The sequence below is a fragment of the Drosophila biarmipes genome, chromosome X, assembly GCF_025231255.1.
Source record: "Drosophila biarmipes strain raj3 chromosome X, RU_DBia_V1.1, whole genome shotgun sequence".
NCBI classification, from domain to species: domain Eukaryota; kingdom Metazoa; phylum Arthropoda; class Insecta; order Diptera; family Drosophilidae; genus Drosophila; species Drosophila biarmipes.
The window spans coordinates 6,891,587-6,918,221 of NC_066611.1; the positions used below are offsets into that span (position 1 = coordinate 6,891,587).

Here is a 26,635-nt window from a genome sequence, read left to right on the forward strand (position 1 = left end):
AAAATATTTTACTTATTTTAATACAATTGATTTACACATTTTATATAGAAGGCCATAAGGTAAGATTAACTTTATGATTTAAAATTTTTTTTTAAATATGTATAATTTATTTTATTGATATAATTTATTTTTAAGGCCAAAAATTGTTTACCTAAATTTTGACTGACTATATTTTTTTTAAAACGCTTTCTTATACTTGTTTTTTTTTATAAAGACTGAAAATTAAACAAAATATTACATATATTTTTTGTTATCTTTACATTGGAAGTCGAATGATATGTTCAAGTTTCAAACTTATTCAGAAATATGGTATATATTTTATCTTTTGTACCCAATACTTGCTTTAAAAATGTTGGTAAATAAAAATACAATTATATATATAATTATATATTAAAAAAAAATTTTTTCTTTTTTATGTATTAATATTTTCTTGTAATCCTTGGTAAATTCCATAAAATTTAAAGGATAATAAAGTCTAAGGCATTGAAAAAATATGCATATTTTGTTTACAAGCACAGTGATGCTCTCTCGGTACAGTGAAGCTTTTGCATGCGACTCTCTGGCGCCATCCTCCAGGTGATTGAGAGCCAGAAGAAAATTCAAAGAGCACCGGATCGTTGGGCCCTGCAGAGGTACTACATAGGAGGAAAGCACATACTGTCTATATGGAGGATGAGAGCAGAGATCGCTGGGCTTTGGCCGCAGCTTGCTCTCTGGATCCGATGAATACAGATACAGATACAGATACAGAGGCAGGCAGACGGATACAGATGCAGATCGGGCACGTTCTCGGATATAGTGGTCTCCGGGTATATCACTTTCAGATACGGATGCTGTGCGCTCCCGTGCGAACGCAGCGGCCAAACAGAGCGGAAGATTCCGCGTTGACGTTGTATCTTTGTATCTGACAGATACTCGAATCTATTTATTATTACTTGCTGCGGCTGGCGTTTTGTATTGTTCCACGTTGTTGCCATTTCGGTGTGTTCTTGTTTTGCTTTATTAAGAATTTCGTCGATCCTCGCCTGTACATCTATTTCTATACATAAAATCTCATTATTTTCATTAACTTTTTTTTTTTTGTTTTTTTTTCGTTTGTCGCGGCACACAACAAATCGGACGAGTTTGAAAATTATGGAATGTGCAACGTGGCGTATGCGTGATGCAGCCGAGTAAAAGTGCGTGGCAAGCAATGACCACATACGACATTCCTTTTATTTTCAAGTGAAAGTGCTAGTGATGGTGAAAGTGCAAAGGCAGAGAGAGGGCAAAAAGGGGGAAGGTGCCACACCTGTGCACCTGGCCAAAAAGGCTTTCCCCCTGGCATGACGTCACAGCCATATAAAACTATATACAGATATATATGCATACTATACATAAATGTATATAAGACGGAGAAGAGAGGGCAAAAGAACGCTCTGGCAACCGCACAATCATACAGTCAATTTGCGCTGTGTTTTTCGGGGCATTAAAACAAAAGCATTTCACTACGAAATATTTATTATCGTGTGTACCAATGTGGAATGTGTTTATAGTAGCCCCCAAAAGTCCAGCATCGAAATCGTCTTTACTTTTGCCACCCCATCACATCGTTTTTCCCGGGTGTTTTCGTTTTTCCGCTCTCATTTCCCTCCTTTTTCCCTCTTAAATAGATTTTTTTTTGGACACGTGCTTAAAGGCTGGGATCCTTCGATCATTCGGAATTGCCCCTTACCATATAAACTGCTTGTCATCTCTGATGGCCCACTCGATAATCCATCAACAAATACAACTGGCAGCGGAAATAACAAAAACCAAAATGGATCGGCGGTGCGAAATCAGTTCATTAAAGAAATCGATCGTGTGAGTTTGGACATTACGATTCTAGCACCTAGTACATAAATATTGTTTGGAGGTGAGTGATCTGCGGCTTGCGAAAGATCACTTTTTGTGGCTCCAACAAGCCGTAGTGGAAAGATTCGGCTAAAATGAAATACAACAATTTATAAGAAAAACCATAAAATAACTGTCTGAAGTTGAAAATTCTAAAGTAAACCCAAAGAAACGTGAAAACATACAAGGTGTGTTTGTTTATCAAGGCGATGCCAAGACCTTGTGCAATGCAAAGCAAATCCAACAAAAATATATTATTAAACATTTACAATTTAAGTAAATTACAAAAGGTTCCAAATGTTTTTTCATTGAATGGTTTTAAGTAAATCAATATTTTGCAAAAGCTTTGATTATTCAAAATTACAAATTAAGTTGTGTTTATTCAAGTTTAAAAGGATTTCAAAATGTTTAGGCCACAGAATTTCGAAGCATAAATTGGAATTAGCTAATAAAACAATTTTTATAGCAAAAGAAAATGAGAAAATAAATTAAGAAGAGGAATGAAAGGAAGGTATGAGTAGAAAAATATATATTTATGAAAAATTTACATTTAAACATTTTTTTATTAATCATTTTACTTATTTAAAAACAAAACAAATCATAGTCTTCCATACAAAATAAAGAGGGGTATAAGTAGTATAAGTAGAAATATAAATTGAAAAAATCAAAAATTCAAAAAATTTTAATAATTATTTGATCTTAAAAAACATTTGTAAGTCTTTAAAGTGAAAGAATCCTTAAATCAATAAAAAAAAAGGTAGAGGAAATGAAAGAAAGGTATAAGCAGAAAGATATATTTTTAAGGAAATTCTAAAATTGAAATATTTCCACTAGAAATTAAACTAACAAAAAAAATAAGATTTAGAAGTCACTTAAAATGCAGACACAATTTTTGAATCCCAAACTTGAATTTAATATTAATAATGAAAGGTATAAGCAGAAGGATATATTTAAAAAAATAAAATAATATTCAAAAATTTCCATAAAATGTGGGACCTTTATAAAAAACAAAATCATTTATAAGTCAAATGAAATAAGGAACGAATTTCTGAATCCTAAAATTGATTTCAAAAATCAATAAAAAATCTTACAAAACGTGGCTTGAAACAGAATTTCTTCCTTGACCCATTTCCCATTAACTATTTTGTGGTTTTGTTTGTTTTTGGCACAAACAGTTGCACTCTTCAAAGGCCCCCAAAATCAGATTAAAATTCTTTTGGACTCGTAATGCCTCCGACCTTGATCGCCTGGCAAACCTTAACCCTGAATCGGGGCATTTAGCCTCCATCCTTTTGGGGATTGCTTCACATTTGGCACATGTTGTTTGTGTTTTTATCATATCCGGCAATCAATTGGCACGCAATCTCGCACAATTCGCCACTTAATTTCTATTTTTAATAACATTAACCACAATCGGCGTGGAGGGCGGTGCGAGGGCGTGGCGGGGGCGGCCAAAAGCATTCACAACAAATTCTAAATGAATCAAGCGCTTATTTTTGGTGGCGCGTCGAAGCAACAACAGAAATCATATTTTTAAACGTTTGCCAGCGGATTCCCTCCATGAATTTCGCCTAAGTGTGTAGAGCTGTAAAATTTCCGAACACATCATTCGGCCTTTCCAGTCACCTTTCCAAAAAATATCCAACCTACATCTAGAGAAGAAATTTCAAAAAAAAAAACTGAAAATACATACGCAAATTATGTTTGCAACAACTTGATTCCGTTGAATCACAAAACCAGACGAATATTTCTGGGAAAAACATTTCAAATTTTTCTGTAACATAAAATGGGAACTTTATCGTCCCAGAGAAATAAGTTGATGACAGAAAAGATTGAGTTGGTCCGAGCCGAATAAAGTTAGTTTAGTAACCTATTAAAACTGGTATTTTTGGCTTCAAGGTGTTTTAAAACATTAAATTTATGGAATTTAGACCAACTACTTAGGCTTTAGATTAAAAGAAAAAGGTTTAAGTTAAAACATTAGAAAATTAATTATAAAGAAGTTAACAATAATACCGATAAAAGAAGCTATTAGTAAAATAAATATTTTCAAAATGTAGTATATATTATTTTTATTAAATAAAAAAAACCATAATCTAAAGCAAGACATAATAAATAAACAAATTTGAAAACTATTAAATATAACGATAATCAAATATACCTTAAACATTATGCGTCAAATAATAAGTTATATATGTCTTAACTAATATTTTCAGAATATTTGCCATTATTTAAAGCAAATACAGCCGATAAAAATACCAAAAAAATCAAAAAATACTTGGTTTCTTATGTATTCCCTTGACCTGGTAACACTTAAAAATACCTGCAGAAATTAAGAACCGTTCACACAAAATATTTTCAATGTGGAATATCCGTTTGTAGTTTTAATTTTTTGCCGTGTAATTAATAGATGTGTAGAGATCATCAGTCAGACATCAGACAAATGGTTCTTGAGGTTGCCTTCACCCTCATCAACACCTCCCCCACCACTCCTTGTCAATGTCATTTCGCATACGTGACACAATTCTCTGGGGGAGGGGGGATTAAAAGTGGGCTGTGTTTTTAGAGGGCGGACTAGGGGCCAATGACGGGCGTGGGGTAGCCACGATATTGTATCAAGGCACGATCCACAACGGAACTGCCAGCTGTACTACCACCAACCGAACCGATTGTATATTGTATTTAGTATATTTTTATATTCTTTTGATTTTACCCCTTGCACTCTCCTCGCCCCTCAGATATCCATCAGCGCGTCTTTAAACCTGGCCAACAGTCGCGGCGAAAATGCCAGTACACCGAAAGCAGGATACAACATACAGCTGACTAAAAATGCGAGCTGTTTATTTAATATAAATATAAGAGAAAAAGCCTTGTACACGGCATAAACCCGCCAGCGAAACACAAACCAGAAGCCCGCGAATACGCCCAAATACCTGGGGGGGATCATATCGAATGTGGATGTGGATTTGGCGGCGGAACCGGGAGACCTCAAGATGATGTTCACACGTGCCCAGGTGCGAAAGCAGAAGACGACCAACGCGAGCAGCCAGCGACCGCGCAGCTCGGGAGGATCGTCCCGTCATGAGGTGATTATCATCGCGAATAACCCATCAGAACTGAGCAAAGTGGGGACTTAATCAGCTGTGAAAAATTGCATTTAATATACCATCTAATAATACAAATTAGTAATATTCGGTGGACTGTTCTCATTAAAAATTATTAAATTTAAATCATCATAATATTCGGTCTAATATAACAGTTCTATAAACAAAATTACAGTCATCTTTTCGCCAAATCATTTCTAAATACTAAACAATTAATTAGTATATTTACAAAATTTTAACCATTTACACTCTGTTCCGTTAACAATTTAAGGGAATAAAACTAATGTGTGAACAGTGACTTTACTGATTTTTTGTTTAGCAATTTAAAGAATAAAACTAATGTGTAAACAGAGACTTAAGTGTTTTCCCGGTATTTTATTTACCTTAGAGCAGGTGTGCTTAGGTATTTTAGAAAATTGACTATTTTAAAATAAGGAAGTTAAATATAATATAGTACAACAGAAGAGATTTAGCCATGATTGTAATATTCTTTTTCTAATGAACTATACTTTAATCATTTTTTAAATTACATTTTAAACTATATCATTATAAAGGTATATAATTTTGTGTTATATTAAAAAGAGTTATTTAAATATGTAAAGATAAAAAAGATAAAACAACATTATAAATACATTCTCATTTTATCTTTATTAAATTGGACTTTTTTAAGCAGGTTTCATATATATTTTGCCACAATTTTTAATACCAGTAATTAATAAATATATTTTATTTTCACAGACTCGCTACAAGCAGAGCTCCACCAGCAGCAGTGGTGCGGGCAGTGGACTGAGTGGCAGCAGTGGTGCCTCCGGTGCCCGAAGGGATCAGTACCGGGACAGGGACCACTATGGAAAGCATTCCTTCGAGCTGCCCCGCCAGCACTCCAAGGAGGAGGCCTACCACCGGGATCGGGACAGAGATCGGGACAGGGAGAGCAGTGCGGGTGGTGCGGAGCGGGGCGACAGGGGTGGCATTGGAGGCAATGGCGGTGGCGTCACTGGTGGTGGAGTCTACGTGGACAGGAGAACTCGTCCAAGGAGCATCACCAATCGGCGCGGGGCCATCAAGCACCAAAAGTGAGTTATGAAAAAAATAATTATAAGAAAAAAGGATCAATTAGGATTGGTAACTTTCATATATCTACTATTTTATGTCAAATAAATATTTATACTTTTTTTTAATATAAAATAATATAAAAATATAAAAATATATTTAATTTATAAATTTAAATTAAGTGCAATAATGAATACTTTATGCCAAAAAATTTATTTAATTATTAATAATCAGAATTTTTGTTATCTTTTTTTCTGAATTTCTTTGAAATAAAATAGTAAATATATATTTTAATTAAAATAATATTTTTTGGTCAAACAGTGCATATATATTTATATTAATAATTTTAAAGAAAATTTTCCAAGCTGTATAATTTTGAATACTATGTAAATTATAAGGTCGCCTTGTCAAAATTTCTTTAAAAAAACGTGTGTTAATATCTGCACTATATTTAAAGAAAATATGTAGTGTAAAAGTTAAGCTTACAATTGTCTTTTACTAAGTTAAGCATACGTGATCTTCTTATATGTATACTTTTTTAAAAGAGAGAATTTTTAGTTTTATGTAATATACTTTTTTAAATATCTCATTATATAATACTTTTTTGTACTTAACAGAACCCACGACATCAATGGTCATCGTTTTGTGGCGAAATTCTTTCGCCAGCCCACCTTTTGTGCCTTTTGTAATTTGTTTCTCTGGGGATTCGGCAAGCAGGGCTACCAATGTATAAGTAAGTTAAACTATCTTGAAACTGTAATATTTTTCAATAACAATAACTTTTCTATAGTTTGCCAGACGGTGGTCCATAAAAAGTGCCATGATAAGCTGTTGGGAAAGTGTTCCGGCTCCGTTTTCACCTCTGCCAGTACAATTGTGGGTTTATAACTAATTTGCAATTACCAAATTAAATTCTAAGTTTCTGTATTAATTTTTGTACAATTTAGTTACTGCGAGAACGTTTCAAGATCGATATGCCTCATCGGTTCAAGCCCCATACCTTTATGTCACCTACCTTTTGTGATCATTGCGGATCGTTGATGGGAGGATTTTTTATTCAGGGCCTAAAATGTGAAGGTAAGTTTTCCAAATTCCCTTTAAATGTTATAATATATGTAACTTTATGTTTTTGCTCTTAAGATAATAGCAGATCATATAAATATTCTTCTTCAGTCAAATGTATTATAAAATATCATAATTCAATTAAACTATATATTTTTTGAATATACTTTTATTAAATATTCTTAATGCAAATCTAATATGATATAAAAATGTTTTTATACTACACAAATTAAATATATTTTCAATGAATTTTAGAACGCCACTTGTATAATTTATTTTAGAATCTTTTATAATTTTCTAATATTTAAGGACAGTATGATATGCTATTATTTTTAGGCTGATATATTTCTTACTCAATTCTGTTGCGATTTTTTACATTGGCTATAATATCTCGAGCTTTCGCCAGGTGGCACCATCTGTGCCAGAGGTAAACCGCGAAGCTTTTTAATAAGAGCTTTCCCCTTTTTAGTGGTTATAACAACCTCAAAAGGTGGGGCTTTTCTTCCCCACCAAAAAATGTAACGGTCGAAAATTATAAGGGGTACTATATAATGGTTAATCTCTACTGTTTACTGGGTTTTTTTCGGCACACGTATTATTTACTTTAGTGCAAAAATATATTTAAATACAGAAGAGGTTAGGAAATTTGTATCAGCTTTTCTTTTTACGTATCAACTGAGAAATTGTAAATGAATAATCCAGAATCGTAAATGTTTCAACAGTCCCCCAGCAAATTAATGAACAATCTGACCCATTTAACGAAATTCTCCTTGGTAAAAACATTTTTCCTGTGACAAAATTGTTTATACAGTTGTACCCACCAGAAATTGTAATTTAATAAAATTACTGCTCCGCTGGAAGCGCAATTAAAATGAAACCCACTTAATGTATATGCAAACTCTTTCAATGGTGTCGTAATTTTGTCAACCAAAACGAGAAGCATACACTGTGCAGCTGCACAGAATTGTGCAATATTATTTGGTCTTTTTTATTCGCCGAACAAAGGAAAAAATACTTTCACTCGCTGTGTGTGCGATCGAAGCGGAAATAATGCGAAAGCCAGATTAAGCTGAAATCACTGCAAATAATAGATAGATAGACAGACAGCCAGACTGCATTAGAAATCAATTTATTGCGACTTTGCCAACAGAAGACATGGGAAAAAGGCGAAAAAGCATGGCGAACCGAACAAGTCGAAAATATCAACGCAGCCAAGAAAAAATCACAATATGATCAACTGGGCTTATACCCATTAATCTATATATTTCTGCCAAGTTAGGAACTAAAATTATATTTATCGTGCTATGTTTTATGGCTTGTTAGGTAGTAAATTCAATAATTTGCAAAGTTTTTATGGTTTTTTTATTAGCGACATCTTGTTATGATCAACTGGGATTATACCAGTTATTCTCTACAGTTCTGCAAAGTTAGGAACCTAAATATTATTTTATTTTAAATTTCTTGCATATTTTCTAAGTTTTTATTTTGTTATGCAAGGTAAAAGAAGAATATATAAAATGTTTTTTATAAATCATATATATCATAAGTTAACTTTGTGATATTATTAGTTATAGGTAAGGGAACTATAGACCTTATAAGAAAAGATAATTTTCTAGAATGAAATTTCTATAATCATAAAGTAGCCTGCCATTCAAAGGCCTGTAAAAATTACTTTCCCCAAGGCATTATCCCGAAATGGGTCCTAAAACGCCACTAAAACTAATCACCCGAACACCATTAAAAATAATATGTTTTTTTAAGTGAAAGAGTAAGCCCGTGGCCAAGCACTTTTGCGAGTGACAGGACAGGAATGCAGTGGCAAAAATATCGCACAGAAATACATATTCCGCCGATCCTCCCCAGCCCCCAGGCACTATAAATCCCGAAGATTAAGTACTGCGGTAGTAGAAACCGCGAAAAAAATAGGAAAATAGGAAAATAGAAGACAGAAGAGCATATTGCAGTTCTATTTCTAGTTGTTTGGCGCTTTCCCACCTCTTCCTCTTGCCAGCGGGTCTATAAATGTACTTTGCGGAACCGAAAAGCGTCACCATTAGCATCGCATGTACGACTTCGAGTGCTGCTGTGAGATACATCCTACGTGCGGCATTTCTGGCATTTGTTTTCGATTTCCCCGCGCCGGGGGATGGACAAATTTAGCCAAACATCTTGATAGCAGGTGCTACCAACAGGCAGATTGATGATCGCCCAGGAGGACCTTTGGTCCATGCTGGCGAAAATGTTGCCCCACGTTTCGGCCAACTTTGAATTTTATTATGAAAATATAATTTAAATATTAGTTGGAAAAGGATAACAAATCTGTACATAATTTTTTCGATTTTCCATTAGATTTCTTAGATCTTATTTTTAAATGTTTTTTATTAGGTTTATGTAGTTAGAAAGTCTTTCTTTCTTATGCTTGTTATCATTTCTTCCAACTAAATTTTTTCAACATATTTTCCTATATATTACTATTTTTTTAAGCCTTTGTGAAATAGTTATATTTTCACATTTTATGGTGACAAATTCTTATATTGATCTTCTTCTCCCCAGCCAGAGTTCTTTAATTTGTTGAAATAGACCTTTCACTCTTCGTTGCCTAAATGAACACTTTGATGTTTGTTTACACTTGCCTAATTCGCTTAATGTATGGCTTTTACTCATTTTAGTGACAATTAATTGGTCACACATTTTATGACAGCCAGCCCACATTTGTAGTTTTCTATTTTCTGTTTATTTCTATATTGTCCTGATAGAATTCGTTTTTTCAGCTCCTAAACTGAATTTATTTGCTTGTAAAAGCTGCAGTTTTAGTTATATTTTATTTATTTATTTTAAATAAAATAGTTTATTTTAAATAAAATAGTTTATTTTAGGTATAGGTTTCTTAACTATTTGTATGTATTTAAAAATGCAACTAAGTTAAAGTTCTTAGCTATTTTTTGCACCCTTTTCTGGTCAAAACTTTATATGATGATCATTTTGTTAATGTTCTGGGAATGATTTTGATATCTCTCCATATTTAATTTTTTGCATATTTTTGCCTCTGATATTGTAAAAAAATGTTGTAAAAATTCTCCTACATTGGGTCTTACTTTTGCTGTTACAAACAAGTGGGCTACATTTTCTCATACTTATTTTAGTTAATTGTTTCGCATATTTTATGACAGCCCGCTCTCGTTGCTCAACGTTTTCTTTTGTATCTCACAGATATGAGTGGTTCGCTCTCTCTCCCCAAGCGTTTCGCTTTTACTTTCGCTGTGCAAAAACGATGAACAGCATTTTCAAACACGTCAAAAGTGTTTTTTTGTTTTGAGGCTTTTTCGAAATTCGAAAAACCGCTCGCCTTCGTGTGAAATTTATGGCAGACCGTAGAGTCGAGGGTGTGAGTGTTGAAAATTTCAAATGCTGAGGGGCATATTTCGAAATTGGCAGACACGTAGAGATGATCGAAAGCTGCTGAGGAATATGGTGATCTGGGCCTGTGCCTGTGCCTGTGCCTGTGCCTGTGCCACGGATACAGATGCGGAGGGCGCACAAGATACAGATACAAGGCGTGCACACGGATGCGGATACTGTGTGTGCCGCCGCCAAGTTAGCCTCTCTCTCACACAGACGGACTTCGAATTTTCCCGTGAAAATCGACGTGTGCGTGTGTTGGTGAGTTCAGGAATCGGAATTGAAAATTTTCTGCGCTGCCTTTCACATTTCAGTAGTTTCCGTTAATGCGTTCGCCTCGCCGAGTTAGCTCCTTGAATTTTTGTTCCTCCTTTCGCGTTGACGGTAAAAACCATAACAAAAAAATACACATTACACCAAAGAGTAACCAAGCCGAAGGAATATACAACGTACCTTGTGTTTGAAGTGGCTAATAAAAATAACAACAAAAGATATAATCATAAAACGGTACGAGAAAAAACGAACTGTCAGCAATTTATGCGTGGAAAACGGCTGAGGAAAATCGCAGACAACGACTCGTGAGCGCTTACGTCATGCGAAAAAATTTATCTCCTACATCGGATTATATATCTATTTCTATATGGCACATGTGGGCAAAGGCGAATGCCAATAATAAACCTAAATCGAGCGAGAAAAGTCCATTGAAATAATTGAAAAGCCATCGATTCCAGCTGACCTTCAGCCAATGACAGTTCGATTTCAATTCGCCTTCTATTCTTTTAGAAATCCAAGTTTAAGAGAATTTCTTGATGTCAATGGAAGCATAGAAAATTCCAGGAAACACTTTGTTTATCAAGTTCAACAAGCAATTTCGTTTTTTCAAAGAAATTAAAGTGACTACCAATTTTGTGGCCTTTAGGATGATTCGGCATATTATGTATTCAAAAGAAGGCTTTCAAAATCCCATTATTATGTGCTGGTAAATAATTGAGAGCTAATGAAAGTATTTAAAAATGATATCATCGTTTAAGTATACCCCTAATTTTTTTTAAACACTAAAACACATTTAGAAATCCGAACTTGCTAATATTTAAATTACATTTTCAATTATATATCCTTGAACCCGATTTTTACAATAATTATTTATTTCCCCCACATTTAATTGCTAATTTGCGGAACTCTGCAAGAATTCTGGCTGCCTCGATACAATTTCGATCGGACGGCTCGTTCGATCATGGGGAATTAAACCTTTTGGCCAATTAGGCCATAATTAATGCGACTTCGGTATTGCCAAATGCTGGCACATTATGACAGCCGTTTTGAAATCTCTAAAAATTGTATAATTAAACTGCGGCGGCGTCGGAGGGCGAGATATATGTACATTTCTGCGGCAGCCAGACCAAAAATACATATCTCAAGCAAGCGTTAACCTGTGAGGGATAAACCGAAGTGCCACCGAATTTATGGGCGAATCTCTGCCCGTTCCCAGTCTAAATTTATCATCTTGCCCAATTGAATGTGGGATTAGCCTCAGCAATTTAATTGAGTTATTGACATCGCGTTGGCTTAGCCGGAAATCGAATTGGAATCGAAAAGTTGGGCAATTGTAATTAATTAAAGGCAAATTACCAAAGGGGAAGCACAGTGGTATCACTGTATTCGAAAAATTGAAGAGTGAAAATGAATATTTTAATATTGTATTTTAAAAGTGTCTTGTATATTTTAATTTAAACCGAATGCAAAATATATTATATTGCCTGATTTTAATCCAAGTAAAAAATATTAGTAACTAGGAAATTCAATTTTTCTTAAAGCATTTTAGGACTTAAAAATATATATTTTTATTGAATTTTTTTTCTTTCTTTTATTGTACTTTCTTTAAAAAGCAATTCAATTCTTATATATTTTATTAAACATTTATTTATTTAGTTTAATACGATTGTTAGAAACATAAGCTCTCATCAAAATGTGAATTTTTTTTAATGCCCACGGTTTTCTAAAGTCTAGCCCACTGTGCCATTTAGAAATAGTTATTTATATGCCCCTTCGAAAGCAGCGTAATTACGATTAAAATATGAGAGCCTAAACGAGCCGAGGGAAACAATTGAGCTAAAAACAGCGGAAAAGCGCCGGAAAATAAGCAAACAAAATTCGAACGTTCTTGTTCGTGTGCTGTGAATCGTTGTATTTTATTTTTTTTTTTTTTTTTTGTGTTTGAGTGACGGCGGCAAGATGCCCCTGTATTCGGACTCGACCAACTATTACTATAGTGGCGGCAGCAGCCAACTGTATTCGCCGTACTATAGTTCCGGCCTGGGCCTCAACCTGGGCCTGGGCTCAACGCCCGGCTCGAGCTACACGTCCAGCTACAATCGCTCCTATCCGGCGAGCTACATGGTGCCCCTGAGTCCCTCCTCCCCGAGATCGCCGAGCAGCTACACGAGCGGCTCGTCCGGCGGCAGCAGCTCCCTCCATGGCCTGGGCTCCAGATATCAACCGAAGCTGACCACCATCACGGAGACGGGCAGGCACAGTGGTCACTCGAGCCTGATGCCCCTGACCAGGATCAATTCGCCCAAGTACAGCTCTTCGGTGACAACTCCTAGCTATGGTTCATCGAGTGCCAGTAGTCGCTATATACCAGCCAGACCTATAGCCATCAATACGGCGGACATCGATGTGAGTTCCTCCAGATATCGCAGGGGAGTGACCCCGAGATCTGGGGAGAAGGAAAAGGAGAAGGAGCCACCCAAGGAGGAAGCCAAGCAACAGGAAGAGGAGGTCAAACCCTCTCCCAAGGAAGCACCTCCCGAAACTCCGGATCCCAATGCCCAAACTAGACCCAATCGCAGGTCCACCATCAAGAGGAATCGCCCTGTGGTAAGACTCTCCACCATACGAAGGCGCAGCAAGGAGCGCAGTGCCGAGAGTCCCAAGAAGGAGACCCAAGTGCAGGAGCATCAATTCAGGGACTTGCCACCAGCCGCAGAGCCCAGTTTGAGTTGGCGCCAAAAGTTGGCCGAAGAACTGGCCGCCTTTCCCACCACCAGCAATAAGAAATCACCCGGAGAATTGCTGCGTGAGAGATTCTACATACGCGATGAAAAGGAGGAAGTGGCCAGTTTCAATCAGGCACGAGTTCAGGAACTAAATAAACCGCAAATTGCTCAGAAAACCCATAATCAGGAGGTTGAAATGAGGCCAAAAGACGAAGAGGATCAGGAGAAAGTGGGCTCGGATCTGGAGGAAATGCAGGAGACCATTCGACGCTTGAGTCTGGTGCAATGCCCCACATTTCATGATATTTGCGAGGATATCTCATCGGACAAGATCGATGATGATCTGAATGCCGGGGAACTCAGACGTAGGGCGTCCATTATCCAGGAGCAGGAACAGGAGATCCTGAACAAGTTGCAGAAATCGAATTCCGGCAGCTTTCAGTTGATCCATCTGGAGCGGAGATCCAGTCACGATAGCACCACCACTAACGATGAGGATCTCAAGGAGAGGTCGAAGAGGCGCTCCAAGAAGAGCAAGAAGATGCGCCACAAGATCACCGCCATTGTGGAGGTGGAAAATGCCCCCACACTTCCAGTGGATCATATGCCGAGTGTCCTGGAATTGAACGAGGAGTCGCTACTGGTGCAGCCATTGGTGTCCATTTCCGGTTCCGGTTCGAGTTCCACACCCAGTCCCAGTCCCAAGCCAAAGTTCACCGTGAATGTGGAGACCGTGGAGGAGCACCATCAGATACACAAGGTCTTCAAGCTGCCCAAGAAAAAGACAGTGCCCAAGGATCAAAAGGAGGAGGAGTCCTCGTCGTCCTCTCTGCCCGAGGGATTCATGAAGGCTGCCCCGAAAACGGCCAAGACATCGCCTCTGAAGAGGGCCCAAAAACAGCAACATGTGAGTGAGGCACAGATCTTCACCTTCGATGAGGCAGCCATACAGCAAAATGATCTGGCGTACAAAAAAGAATTACAACAACACAAGGTTCAGGCCAAAGTTGAGCCCAAAGTTGAATCCAAAGTTGAACCCAAAGTTGAGGACAAAGTTCAGCCCAAAGTCGAGCCCAAAGTTGAGCCCAAAGTTGAGCCCAAAGTCGAGGGTGTAGCTACGCCCAAGCCCATTCGCAAGGCCATCCAAAAATCAGAAAGCGGTGAGGACTTTTGGTCTCAAATCGGTTCCAGGGAAACGCTGTACATGACCAATCGCAAGAAGGTCTTCAACGAGCGACAGGAGCAGCTCCTGGAAGAGGAAGTGCCCAAATCCCCAATAACGCCCAAGGAAACAAAGACAGATATAAAGACACCAACGACGCCCAAACTCAAGTCCGAACTTCTCATCGAGCTGAAGACAACGCCTTCAATAGTATCAACAGGTGGTAAGACACCCATACAAAAAGTATCTTCAGTGCCACTAACGCCAACGAAAGCGAAGACTAACCAAATGGAAGTACAGAAGCCATCCGAAATAGACTCTTCAACAACTGTCTCAGCTAAGGCAGCCACTGAAGATATTACACCAAAGTCATCGACAACTGCCGTAGCTAAAAAAGACCTACCAAAACTAATAACAACAGAGGAGGCTAAGTCATCAATAGCAACCAAGCCAACAGCTGTGACACCAACCAAGGATTCACCAAAAACACCACAAACTAAAGTGAAAATATCGCCAAAATCAACAACACCACAAACAAAGGCAGATACACCAACAAAGGATACTCCACAAAACAAAGTAGATAAACCAACCAAAACTTCACCAACAAGTAAAGCAGCAACACCAAATAAGGACTCACCAACAAGTCCAGTCAAGGATTCAACAAAATCGCCAGTCAAGGATTCAACAACAACAACAATCAAGGAATCGCCAACAACGCCACAAATAAGTGTCGAAACACCAACAAAAGATTCTCCAACAAGAAAAATGATTACACCAACAACACCACAAGCTAAACCAGCTGCACCAACAGTTCCATCAGAGGTTGACACACCAGCAACACCACAGATCAAAGCAGCTACACCACAAACAAAGGTCGACACACCAGCAACACAACAAATCAAAGCTGACACGCCAGCAACACCACAAAAAACACAACAAGCCAAACCAGCGACAGATGAAGCCAAGTCAACACCAGCAGCATCAAAGACAACAACGGCTAAGATTGCCATGACAGCAGCAGCAACAACAAGTGTTGCTGTTGCAGGAAAAACAGCATCACCCAAGGGGGCCAAGCAATCTGGCAACGCCGTAGCCATGACAACAGCAACAGCAACAACACCAACAGCAGCAACAGGCAAATCAAAATTGAACGAAACAGCAGGGCCAAAAATAAATAGCGGGCAAACGGCCAAGTCACCTGAACAACAACAGGCAACGGCAGCCGCAGTCGAAACGAAAATAAATAAAACAACGAACAAGGAACAACAGCACCAGCACCAGCAGCAACAGCAGCAACTGCTCGACACGGCAGCAACATTGGTGCCACAAACGGAAACCAAAACGAAATTGACGGAAGCCGCTGAGCCAACGGGCAAGTCAAAGGTGCAATCACCGAAAACGACAAAGCCAAAAAGTGCCGGCAAAACAAATGTTGGCAAAAAGAAAGCTGCAACAGCGGCAGCGACAGCAACGCCGACAGCAGCAACAGAAGCTGTAACAGCTTTGTCTGAGAGCAATGTGACCCCAATCAATGCCGATCAATTTATAACGCTGGCCCCCACAAAGGCGGCCAAAACATCGCCGAACAAGCAACAAGCATTGCAAGTGCAACAGCAACAGCAACATGAGCAGCGGCAACAGGCCACAAATGCGTCATCGCCGGCGGCAGCAGGCGATGCAACCACAACGCCCACAACAATAACAATTGGTGTTGCTGCTGTTGCTGCTGCTGCTGCTGCTACTTCAGATGTTGCTGCTGCTACCGCTGCTGCTGCTACCGCTGCTGCTGTTACCTCGCTCAGCAGCAGCAACAACAGCTGCGGCGAAGGCGTCGGCAATAATTTATCAAAGTTTGCAACAGTATCGAATTTGGCACAGTGTCTGCGAGACGTTGATGCCGAGCTAGAGGACTATATACCCTCGTCGGCGGAAAATAGCCAAGACGACGACGGCGACGAGAGCAACAGCGACGACGACGACGACAGCAACATCAGTTCCTCCGAATATTCCAGTGTTGACGGTTGTTCAAACCTAAGCGCCAGCATGAAGAAGAAGCAGCGCAAGGAGAAGAAGAAGCAGAAGGCGAAAGCCGCCGCCGCCGCCAACGAGAAGCGCTTCGATCCGCACAAGAAGATCAAGATCGATACGACGAACAAGTGCTATGTGAAGGAGGAGGCGCCCCGGTATCCGCTGGTGGCCACGCCGCGTCCCCTGTGGAAGCGGGAGAAGATCGTCTACTCGGATGAGAACACGGACGATGAGAGCGGCAGCGAGGAGGGCAGCGGCGGCTCCCTGGACGAGGACAGCGACGACGAGAGCGGCGGCGAGGAGTGCAGCTCCTCCAGCAGCAGCGCCAGCTCCGAGGATCTCGAGGTGGCCCCCAAGGGCGGCAGCTCGGCGGCCACCACGGTGATCGACTCGCCCAGTTCCGCCGGCTCCACGGCCGGCACCCTGGGCACCTCCAGCGGCGGGGGCGGTGGCGGTGGCGCCTCCACCTCCACCTCGCCCTCCATCATCCGGATGAGCACCTGCAGCAACGATTCCGGGTTCGAGGGCGGCACCGCGCCCTCCAGTCCCAAGAAGATGTTAGGTAAGGCCTGCGATTCCCGATGCGCGACTCGCCAGTCGCGAAAAACAGCGGACAGATCAGTAGATGCACTGGGAAAAATCACAGCAATAAATGGTGAAATCAAAGCAGAAATGTTCTATAAGAAAGAGATAGTACCAATCATAAGGAGGATTATTAAGTGTACTCCTTTAATTTTTTTTTATATTTTTTTTTTGTTTATCCAAAAAAATTGTAAGATAAGGTATAAAATCAGGTGTTAACAAAAATATTTAAATATTTAAAAAAACGGTGTGCACTTTTTAAACATGCAACCTTACAACCTTTTCCTTCAAAATATATCTTCAAAAATTGAACATTTCCGCTAGGAAAAAAATAGCATTTTAGAAAGTGTTTAAATCAACCATAGAAAAACTCAAAAATATTAAATGTTCAAAACAATGCAAATAGTATATATTTTTTATTTTTTTTAAGGTAAATAAATAGGTTTTTTTTTTATCATAATTAAAAATTCGAAACTATACATTTTTTAAAAGACGTGTTCTGTTTTTTCATGTTTGAATGAAATGGTTTAAAAAATGTTTAATAGGTATAGTATGTTTTTTTTTAGTGTTCATCTTGTAGTGAAGTGCCTCCCATTTTAAATATTATAAATAAACATAAAAAATTTAATAAACTAAGCTAATTAAAGCTCTGTGAAGAACATATTAATTAGGTCTCAGCGAAGGAGTATTTTAATACTTCGAAAGTAATGACGCTGACTTATTGCTGTAATTTCTCTCGGTGTACATCTAAGCATGCCCCCGTCCCCCTTCCCCGCTGGTCACTTGAGTGCGCGGCACGTGTCCGGATCAAAAAAGAGCTTTCGATTTACTGTCTACGCCAGGCATTTCGGAATGCTTTCGTTTTCGCAAAAGACCGATCTATAGATATGAGATATACTGTACGGATAACAGCGGCCGCAGGCATGCAAACAATTCTGGGGAAAATAGAGACACAAAGAAGCACATAAACAAAGTCAAAACGATCAATAGCTAGTATATCATCCGGGGCAAGCGATGGCCCCCGTCTATAAGAATGTATTCCCGGCTAGTCGATGGCATAGTAATGCATCCGAACTCGAAGTGTTAACTAGGAAGTGAAATCACTCGAAATTATTCGCTCTGAACAATGAGACTGGTTCAACGACCGGCAGCTGGAAAAATTCTGTGAGTTATGGGGCAAATGCGTGGAAATGCTAGATTTTTCTATTTTCTTGGGACATTTTTCGGGGGTACCAGAATTTTTTATAAGCGAATATGTGAATGTACTTATTTGCTTTGAAATTCTTTCTACATTTTTCTAATATAATATGGATTGATTTTTGTATCTGTCCCTTAAATTTGTTTTGGAATATTTCTATTTTGTTTCTTTAATTTTTTTTATCTACCCTTCTCTGGATTTTCTCCTTAATTTAAACTATTTTTTTAATGTTTTTTCTGGCTCTTATTTAATTTTTTGCTTGGGTTTGGTAAAAACAGTTTTTTTATATTTTATCTGCGCTTTCTATCTCCTAAAAAACTATATTTTCTTAAAGTAGATTTATTTTTAACTGCTAAAAATATTTTTTTTTACCCAAAATACTATGTGTAAATATTTTTTAGCACCATTTCCCTTCCCTAAATGCTAGAAAAATCGCATTAAAAGTGGTATTTCACTGGCCTGCCACTTTGTTTATGGCGTTATTTATTAGCCTTGTTACTCATGCTGTGCAAATAGTGAATATGGCAAATCGACTTCCTATTTCTATCGCTCGATTCGTGTTTTATGTAATTTTTCACCGAGAATTTTATCGTTGCTTACTGTTCCGTGGTGGCGTTTCCTTGATGTTTGTGCGAGAATTTGCTAGAGATCCGCTGCCAGAAGACGCAGCAGAATGCTCTGAAAAAAAGAAGAAAGAGCAAAGAATCGACAAGTTGGCATTTTACTTTTAGCCAAAACAACAAATGAAAACAAATTGTTTAGGTCATCGTCGTGTCTGTCTGAGCAGGGAGAAAGCTTTCGCCCGCGAGACTGTGGAGTATATGTACATCCAACCAGATATATCTGCACAGATACTATATCTAGACATTCGCCTGCAGCTGATTTAACCATAGAAAACAACGCAGTTATGGGCTGCAGAGCTATGCAGATATACAGATACACAGTCAATTCCCAGATTATATAAATTCCCCTCGAAGAGTCCGCGAAAATGCAATTGTTTCGCTGCCACACTCTGCGTATACGTGATATCCGGGCATCCGCCTCAATTTGTTGGAAATTCAATCGAAGTGGGCAGAAACAATTGCGGACTCGCATTGTTTATGCCAGCAGAACCTCCCAACCGAAATAATCTGCGGAAATTCATGTCTTTAAAACGCTTTGGGTGCACTGAGAACAATAATCAGGTGTACTTCAACGGGGGTTTTTTAATTAGGAAAATGAGCGAATCTTTTAGCTTCTTAAATTCTTTTAATGAGGATAATGAAAGATTTTTGTAGCCATTTTATTTCTATAACACTTGTTTATTTTTTATAGAGGGTTTATTTCATTGAAATTAATTTTTTTTGGTAATAGTTTAAATCACAAATTCGGAAATCTAAACTTCTTTATTGTTATACTTTTAATAAAATGTTAAATGACTTTATTTTAACTTTTTTTTAATTTCCAAATTTTTTTGAAAATTCTGTATATGGGGAAATAAATACATATGTTTATTTAAACTAAGTAATTACATATTATTAAAATACCTTTATTATTTGAGTTTTTTACAATTAATACTCATAATATTTTCTGGAACTTAAAAAATCTTTACATCAAGCTTATTTTATTCGTTAAAAGATTTTTTAAAATTTTTAGTTTCTTTGCCTTAAGAAACCATTTTTTGGTATTTAATTAAACCAACATAAAATACATATTTTTATACAAACAACTATTGTTTTTTGTATTAATAGAAATATGTGCTAGAAATTTTAAATCCTCAGTTTTTCCGCCTTTCTTGAATGAAAAAAAACGGACTTATATAAATTATGATTTTATAAGGGTAAAAAATCAGTAAAACTTGAATTTTAATAAATGGATGTTACATATCCGACGTCTAAGTCATCAAATAATTAATTTGGAATAAAACCAACCTTTATTATCCACTAGTCTATAAGTTCTTGGGATTTCTTAACCCAGGAATACAACAAAATTAGGCAATTTTCCTAACTTGTTAGCTAGTTAACTTCCAATTCGAAAACATTTTCCTCGAGTCGCGAGAGCGCGCAGCCAATAAATCGCAACAGGAGACCGGGTAACCCTCGCAGCCTGCCGCAGCAAGAAATTTAATAACAATTTGTTTGCAATTAATTCCCCTCCGATGCGATGCCGTGCGTGGGCATCCCATCCACATTTTCGCCAACATCCAACATCCACGTCCACATCGCAAATCGAATCGCAACACGCGAACCAGAATGTGACGTGAATTGTCACAAGAAATGCGAGCGGCTCACGGCCAATTTATGCGGTGTCAATCAGAAACTCATCGTCGAGGCACTCAACCACGTGAAGCGAGGTAAAAACCAGACAAAATGCACAAATCACACGCGGAACGGCAGCGATGGAGGCCAAATAATATTCATAATTTGTGCCTTGAATTTATGGCTCTGATTTTGCTCGAACAGAATTTAGGAGGTGTTAATGGGAATGACTAGAAACCAGGAAATCAGCTGGGGAACTCTTTAGGTGCACATGTTTCACGAAAGAAAGATGTTTGATATAACCCAGAAAATTGACTGGTTAAAAGTTTTTCTATATAAATATAGGTTTATGGGATGTTTAAATTATTTAAGCCAGGAAATAGGCTAAAAAGCCTTCAATACAGGCAAATATATTTTTTTCATATTTTAGCGACAGAACAAATTTTTAAAATATACCTAAAAATATATAAAATCCTAGGAATTATAAAGTATATTTAAAAAATATATATTTAGAATGTGAGTAAAAGTTTTAGTTTGGTTAATAATTTTAAACATTTTTCTTTAAGGTTTGAATATAGACTATTTTATATAATTATAATTTTTTGAGAGTGGATTTCAAAAATATTAAAAAACTTGAATAGTATTTATTAAATCAAAAATATGACATCCTTAGAACTATTATGTATATTAAAAAAATATTTCGAACGCTAGTTAAAATATAAGTTGGGCCAATAATTTTTTAAAAATCTTTTTATGTGATAATAACTTTTTTGTGGATTTCAAAAATATTAGAAAATTAGAAAAATCACATCTTAACAATTAATACTATAAAAATTAAAAAAAGTATTTAGAATGCCAGTAAAAATATTAGTGGGGCAATCATTTTAAAGACTTTTCTTTAAGGCTTAAATGTAGATTATTTTATAGAATTATAATTTTTCTGAAAGTGGATTTCTAAAATATTATAATATTATAATTTTTGTTAAATCAAAAAAAGACACCTTTAAAATTCTGCAAGCAAAATCAGTGCCAAAAAATCCATGAAATAAATAAAGATCTTAGAATGATCTATGTGCAAGACCCCGACTAATTTTCTCGAACAATTAGGAGCCCGCGAAGCCCGAGACTCACCCAGCACACCGCCCAGTTTGAACCCAGCCTATAAGATCGAGGCCAGCGAAGAACACGATGGTATGACGAACTCAAATGTTATAACCCCCAAAAATACAGCCCCAAATTGCGCTCAAGTGACCATCGGAAGACTGCTCATGAACGAACATTATCTATAAATGATCTATTCCTAACGATTTTAACTAACCATTTCTCTGTTTCATGACTTTCTACCTCTTTCTCCAAACTGTTTGAATACCTTGCTGTCTCGAACGCACAGAAACATCATATACATATTCACAATTCCAAAAATCCGGACGTTTCACTGCGCCAGCAACAGTAATACCTAGATTTAAGAATTATTCGGTAGATGATTTCCACTTTCTGGCCGTTCTGGGCAAGGGAAGTTTCGGCAAGGTGAGTTTACCATATTTATTTTTAATTAAAAAAATAAATTTTAATATTTTATAATTTGTGGTAAGGTTCTGCTGGCTGAGCTGCGTGACACCACGTACTACTATGCCATCAAGTGCCTGAAGAAGGATGTCGTCCTGGAGGACGACGATGTGGACTCCACGCTCATCGAACGCAAGGTCCTGGCCCTGGGCACCAAACATCCCTATCTGTGCCATCTGTTCTGCACCTTCCAGACGGAGGTAAGTTTATACAAAGTGCTTAAATACTTTTTTTTTAATAAATTTATATTATATATTTAAGTTCGACCTATTTTGCATTTAATTTTGACTAAATATGATGATACTTTGGACAGAACTTTATATTATGTTATTATTAAAATTTTAAAGGCACAACTTATTTCGAAGAAATTTGTTTAGAAATATCTAATTATTGAGATTTTTCTTAAAATAAATACCTAAATATTATATGCAGAACTGAATATTATTAACATTTTATTTGACTTTTTCTGAGTGCAGAATCCACTTGTTACATACTATTGTTAAAATAAAATACATGAACAAAATCATTTGGCTGCACTGAAAAATATCATACTTGATTATCAAGTAGAAATCCATTCAAAACCAATCTTTTGTTTTTTAATTGAAATTCTAATTCTATTAAATTATAAATGGAATATTTTTGTTAGGTGTAGTAGATCTATTCTATTTAAAATTATTTTTTAACGCAGTAAAACTAACTATTAGGGAAACCATGACTTTGAGTAGGTTCATCCAGGGTCAATGACCTAAAATAAAAATAAAATCTATTGATTTATAGAATTTTCAGATAGTTAGAAGAGCACATCAAACAGTTCAAAAAAAATTTAAATTTCTCTTTTAAGTGGGAAATATTTAATATCCAGGTAGTTTTACCTTCAGAGCAAGCGCAAGGTGTTATATGCGCACTTTGCCCGATTTTAGTTCTCATGGCGAGGCAATCCTCAGGTGGGGGTCGCCACTCGGAGGTGTGTCCGCTCCCTTGATCGATACTTATCATATAGAACAATCGATCAGCCGGCTATTTATAGCCGGAGGAAAGGTAAAACGAGCTATATTTAGAGCACTGGGGTCTGGCCATCGATTGGGGCACACGACGTCGATCGGACATCATGTAGATCAGGGTGCCTGTCTGTCCGCTTCTTAGTTTTTTTTTCTGCTTTTTATGTGTTCTCTCAATCCGAAATTTGCATCTGCATCTGCTGCTGCAAGTGCTACTGCAACTCCAGCGTCTTGCATTGACACCGATTAGAAGGTATTTTAATTATTTATGACTTTGGGGGACGATCTCCCAATCGCTATAAGTCTCTCGCCCGTTCTCGATCCGAAGAATCGCTCGCTATAATTTCTATTTCCCCTGCATGCTGCAGAGCCACTTGTTCTTCGTGATGGAGTACCTGAATGGCGGCGATCTCATGTTCCACATCCAGGAGAGCGGGCGCTTTTCCGAGGAGCGGGCCAGGTTCTATGGCGCCGAGATCATCTCGGGCCTCAAGTTCCTGCACAAAAAGGGCATTATCTATAGGTAAGATGAGTCCTAACTTTAACTATGGATTGTTATATATAAATACAATTTTTTGTGTCCATTCAGGGATCTCAAACTGGATAATGTCCTGCTGGACTACGAGGGACATGTGCGAATTGCCGACTTTGGCATGTGCAAATTGCAAATCTATTTGGACAAGACGGCCGATAGCTTTTGCGGCACACCCGATTATATGGCGCCCGAAATCATTAAGGTAATGCATTAACAATAACTTAAAATTTAGTTTTAAGCAAAATTTTAAAATAGATAAATTAATAAGAACAATAACCACAAAAAATTGAGTACTTTTCGAAAAATCTAGTTTCAAAAATGATCACATTTAAAAAAAAAAAATTTTTTTTTAATAAAAATTTGTGGTGTATCCCCTTGAAAAAAATTTCAATTTTAAAATAGATAATATAATATTTTTAATATTATAACAATTATTTTCGAAATAATTTTCTAATAAAAGTATTTATTTTAAATTAATTTTTAATAAAAATGTTATAGTAAAATACCAAGTATCTATCATAAAATACCAAAATATTTCCATTTTTCAGGGTGAAAAGTACAATCAGAATGTGGATTGGTGGTCGTTTGGTGTGCTGCTCTACGAAATGCTGATCGGACAGTCACCATTCAGTGGCTGCGATGAGGACGAGCTCTTCTGGTCCATTTGCAATGAAATTCCATGGTTCCCAGTCTATATATCCGCCGAGGCCACCGGAATACTCAAGGGGGTGAGAAAAAAATTAAATAAATATACTATAACATACTAGATAATATTGTATTTAAACTTATTCGAATAGTTGCTGGAGAAGGACTATACGAAGCGTATTGGATCGCAATACAGTCCAGCTGGTGATATAGCTGATCATATATTCTTCCGCCCCATCGACTGGGGATTACTGGAAAAGCGGCAGATAGAACCGCCCTTTAAGCCCCAAGTGGTAAGTTTTTATTCGATTTTTTGTCCCCCTAAAATGAATAATAATAAATATTTATCTTTCCACAGAAACACCCCTTGGATACGCAATATTTCGACCGGGTCTTCACCAGGGAAAGGGTGCGACTCACCCCCATCGACAAGGAGATACTGGCCTCCATGGATCAGAAGCAGTTCCACGGCTTCACCTACACGAATCCTCACATCACCTTGGACTAGAGCCTAATTAATAACCTAATTAATTACTTAGAGCAACAGTATTTGTATATGTAAATATTTATTATGGAACTACAACAAAAAAAAGAACAAAAGGATTAACGACCAAAGAATTTGAAAAAGAAATCGGAACTTTAATAACCCTTAGTTAAGCCTCGAAACCCATTTAAATTTTGAGCGTAATTCTAGTCAGTTAGCTATACTTTAATGTCTAAGTCTAATTGTACAGATATCCCTCCTCATATTTACCTATATATATACCTACGCATATGAATCTTTTTTTTTGCAAATTATTTGTTCTTAAATCTAGTGCTTAAGCAAAGGTCTACGTCTATGAGAAATAAAAAAGTAAACAATTTAAACAGCCAGTGGGTATGGAAAATTTATGGCGAATAAAACACAATGTGTCAATCAGATGGGATTGTGATTGAGCTACCGTTAGCTGTATTTCCCGTGAATGTAAATGAGTATAGTGCGTTTCGAAAGGGTAGGCGGTGTATCTATTTTTCATATTACCCCAATTATTTTTTATAGATGCATGTAATAACGCTAAGTGAAATAGCGCCCACTATATACCAATAGTATATTTTAATGTGTATTTTTTTAAATGGTATTTTTTTAAATCCTAAACAAAAATTAAATGTGGCTTATTTCACTAATATATTTGAAATCAAAATTTTTGTTGTATAAAGTAACGAAAAAAAAGTTATATTTCACACTATTTATTTATTCAAATATTTTTGGTATTCGTTTTGGAATAAATATCATAAAAATATTTTTTTTAAATACTATAAAATAAATTTTAAAGGTTTTATAAAAACCGATGTTGGTTTTCTGAATATATTTACATTGTTAAATGGATATATTTAATAATACTGAATTAATTCGCTGACAGTAAAATTTTCAGATTAATGTCCCGGCTTTTTACATCCATGACACGCACTGTACCGGCGTTCAGCCGGACTGTCTATATGCAAATGTGGAGCAGTGAGAGTGATCAGCGGAGCGTTTGTCAACTGCAAAACTTAGTGAAAATTCTGATCCACGCTTTTCCACCTTGCTAATCTGCATAGAGAGTTAGCTCTTTTATTTTTCCCCGTGCGGGTGTCTTTTGTCTTAATGCTAATGAGCCGGAGACGTATATGTTTTTAGTCGGTCTTTTGTTTGTTTGGGTCACCAGTGGCAGCGAGAGTGGACGGGTTATGTTTTAATGGCCGGTGTAATGTCCCAACTCTCGGCCCGTGAACCAGTTTGCTGTCAATCCCCGAAAAAGGCATTCAAAGAATTATTCTTCATTGCTCTGGCATAAATCAGCCAACAAGCCAACTGGCCAACACACTCACACACGCTGACTCACTTGATGTTTTAATAAATTTGTGTTGCCCGTAGCATAATAGAGGAAATAATAGAAGAAAGAGCTACAACAACAGGCCCCCAAACAATAAACGTCCAGGCCCGGCCAGTTATGTTTTTATTTTCAATTCAAAGTGTTGGATTTGTCGAGCACAGTGGTACGGAGACCATATTTTTCACTCGTAAAATGGGTTTTAAAAAATGAATTTTAAAATTTTGAAAAAACTGGTGACTACAATTTATGTTTGTTCATAGGAATTTTTTTATTCTATGGTAGCTTTATTAGTTTTGCGCCACTGTTCGATTTTGCCCTACTTTTTTTTATATATCTTACCAA

The 26,635-nt window shown here is 37.1% G+C and overlaps 1 protein-coding gene across 3 annotated transcripts; it reads left to right on the forward strand.

The window, feature by feature from the left end:
• Positions 1-831: 831 nt before the first annotated feature.
• Positions 832-25,307, forward strand: LOC108024635 (putative protein kinase C delta type homolog). Of its 3 annotated transcripts, XM_044092958.2 has the most exons (16): positions 832-981; positions 1,653-1,842; positions 4,611-4,958; positions 5,715-6,052; positions 6,647-6,762; positions 6,820-6,905; positions 6,977-7,106; positions 20,690-20,791; positions 21,804-21,887; positions 22,087-22,223; positions 22,289-22,462; positions 23,629-23,783; positions 23,850-23,997; positions 24,344-24,523; positions 24,593-24,733; positions 24,799-25,307. In XM_044092958.2, exons 3-16 carry the CDS (start codon positions 4,866-4,868, stop codon positions 24,946-24,948), a joined length of 2,034 nt encoding a protein of 677 aa, XP_043948893.1. In that variant the 5' UTR covers positions 832-981; positions 1,653-1,842; positions 4,611-4,865; the 3' UTR covers positions 24,949-25,307. The 3 variants fall into 3 exon arrangements, with proteins under 3 accessions (XP_043948893.1, XP_043948895.1, XP_043948892.1); XM_044092960.2 differs by lacking the exon at positions 1,653-1,842 and having other exon boundaries at positions 835-981; XM_044092957.2 differs by lacking the exons at positions 832-981; positions 1,653-1,842; positions 4,611-4,958; ... (4 more) ...; positions 20,690-20,791; positions 21,804-21,887 and adding exons at positions 10,798-10,874; positions 12,547-17,241.
• The last annotated feature ends 1,328 nt before the right edge of the window (positions 25,308-26,635 follow it).

What these genes read in the sequence shown, in the direction of transcription:
- LOC108024635 (XM_044092957.2), top strand. Translation starts at nt 12,723, where the DNA reads ATGCCCCTGTATTCGGACTCGACCAACTATTACTATAGTGGCGGCAGC. An exon ending in GCAAGGGAAGTTTCGGCAAG is followed by an intron (nt 22,224 to 22,288) that starts GTGAGTTTACCA and finishes ATTTGTGGTAAG; the next exon opens with GTTCTGCTGGCTGAGCTGCG. An exon ending in TGGCGCCCGAAATCATTAAG is followed by an intron (nt 23,998 to 24,343) that starts GTAATGCATTAA and finishes TCCATTTTTCAG; the next exon opens with GGTGAAAAGTACAATCAGAA.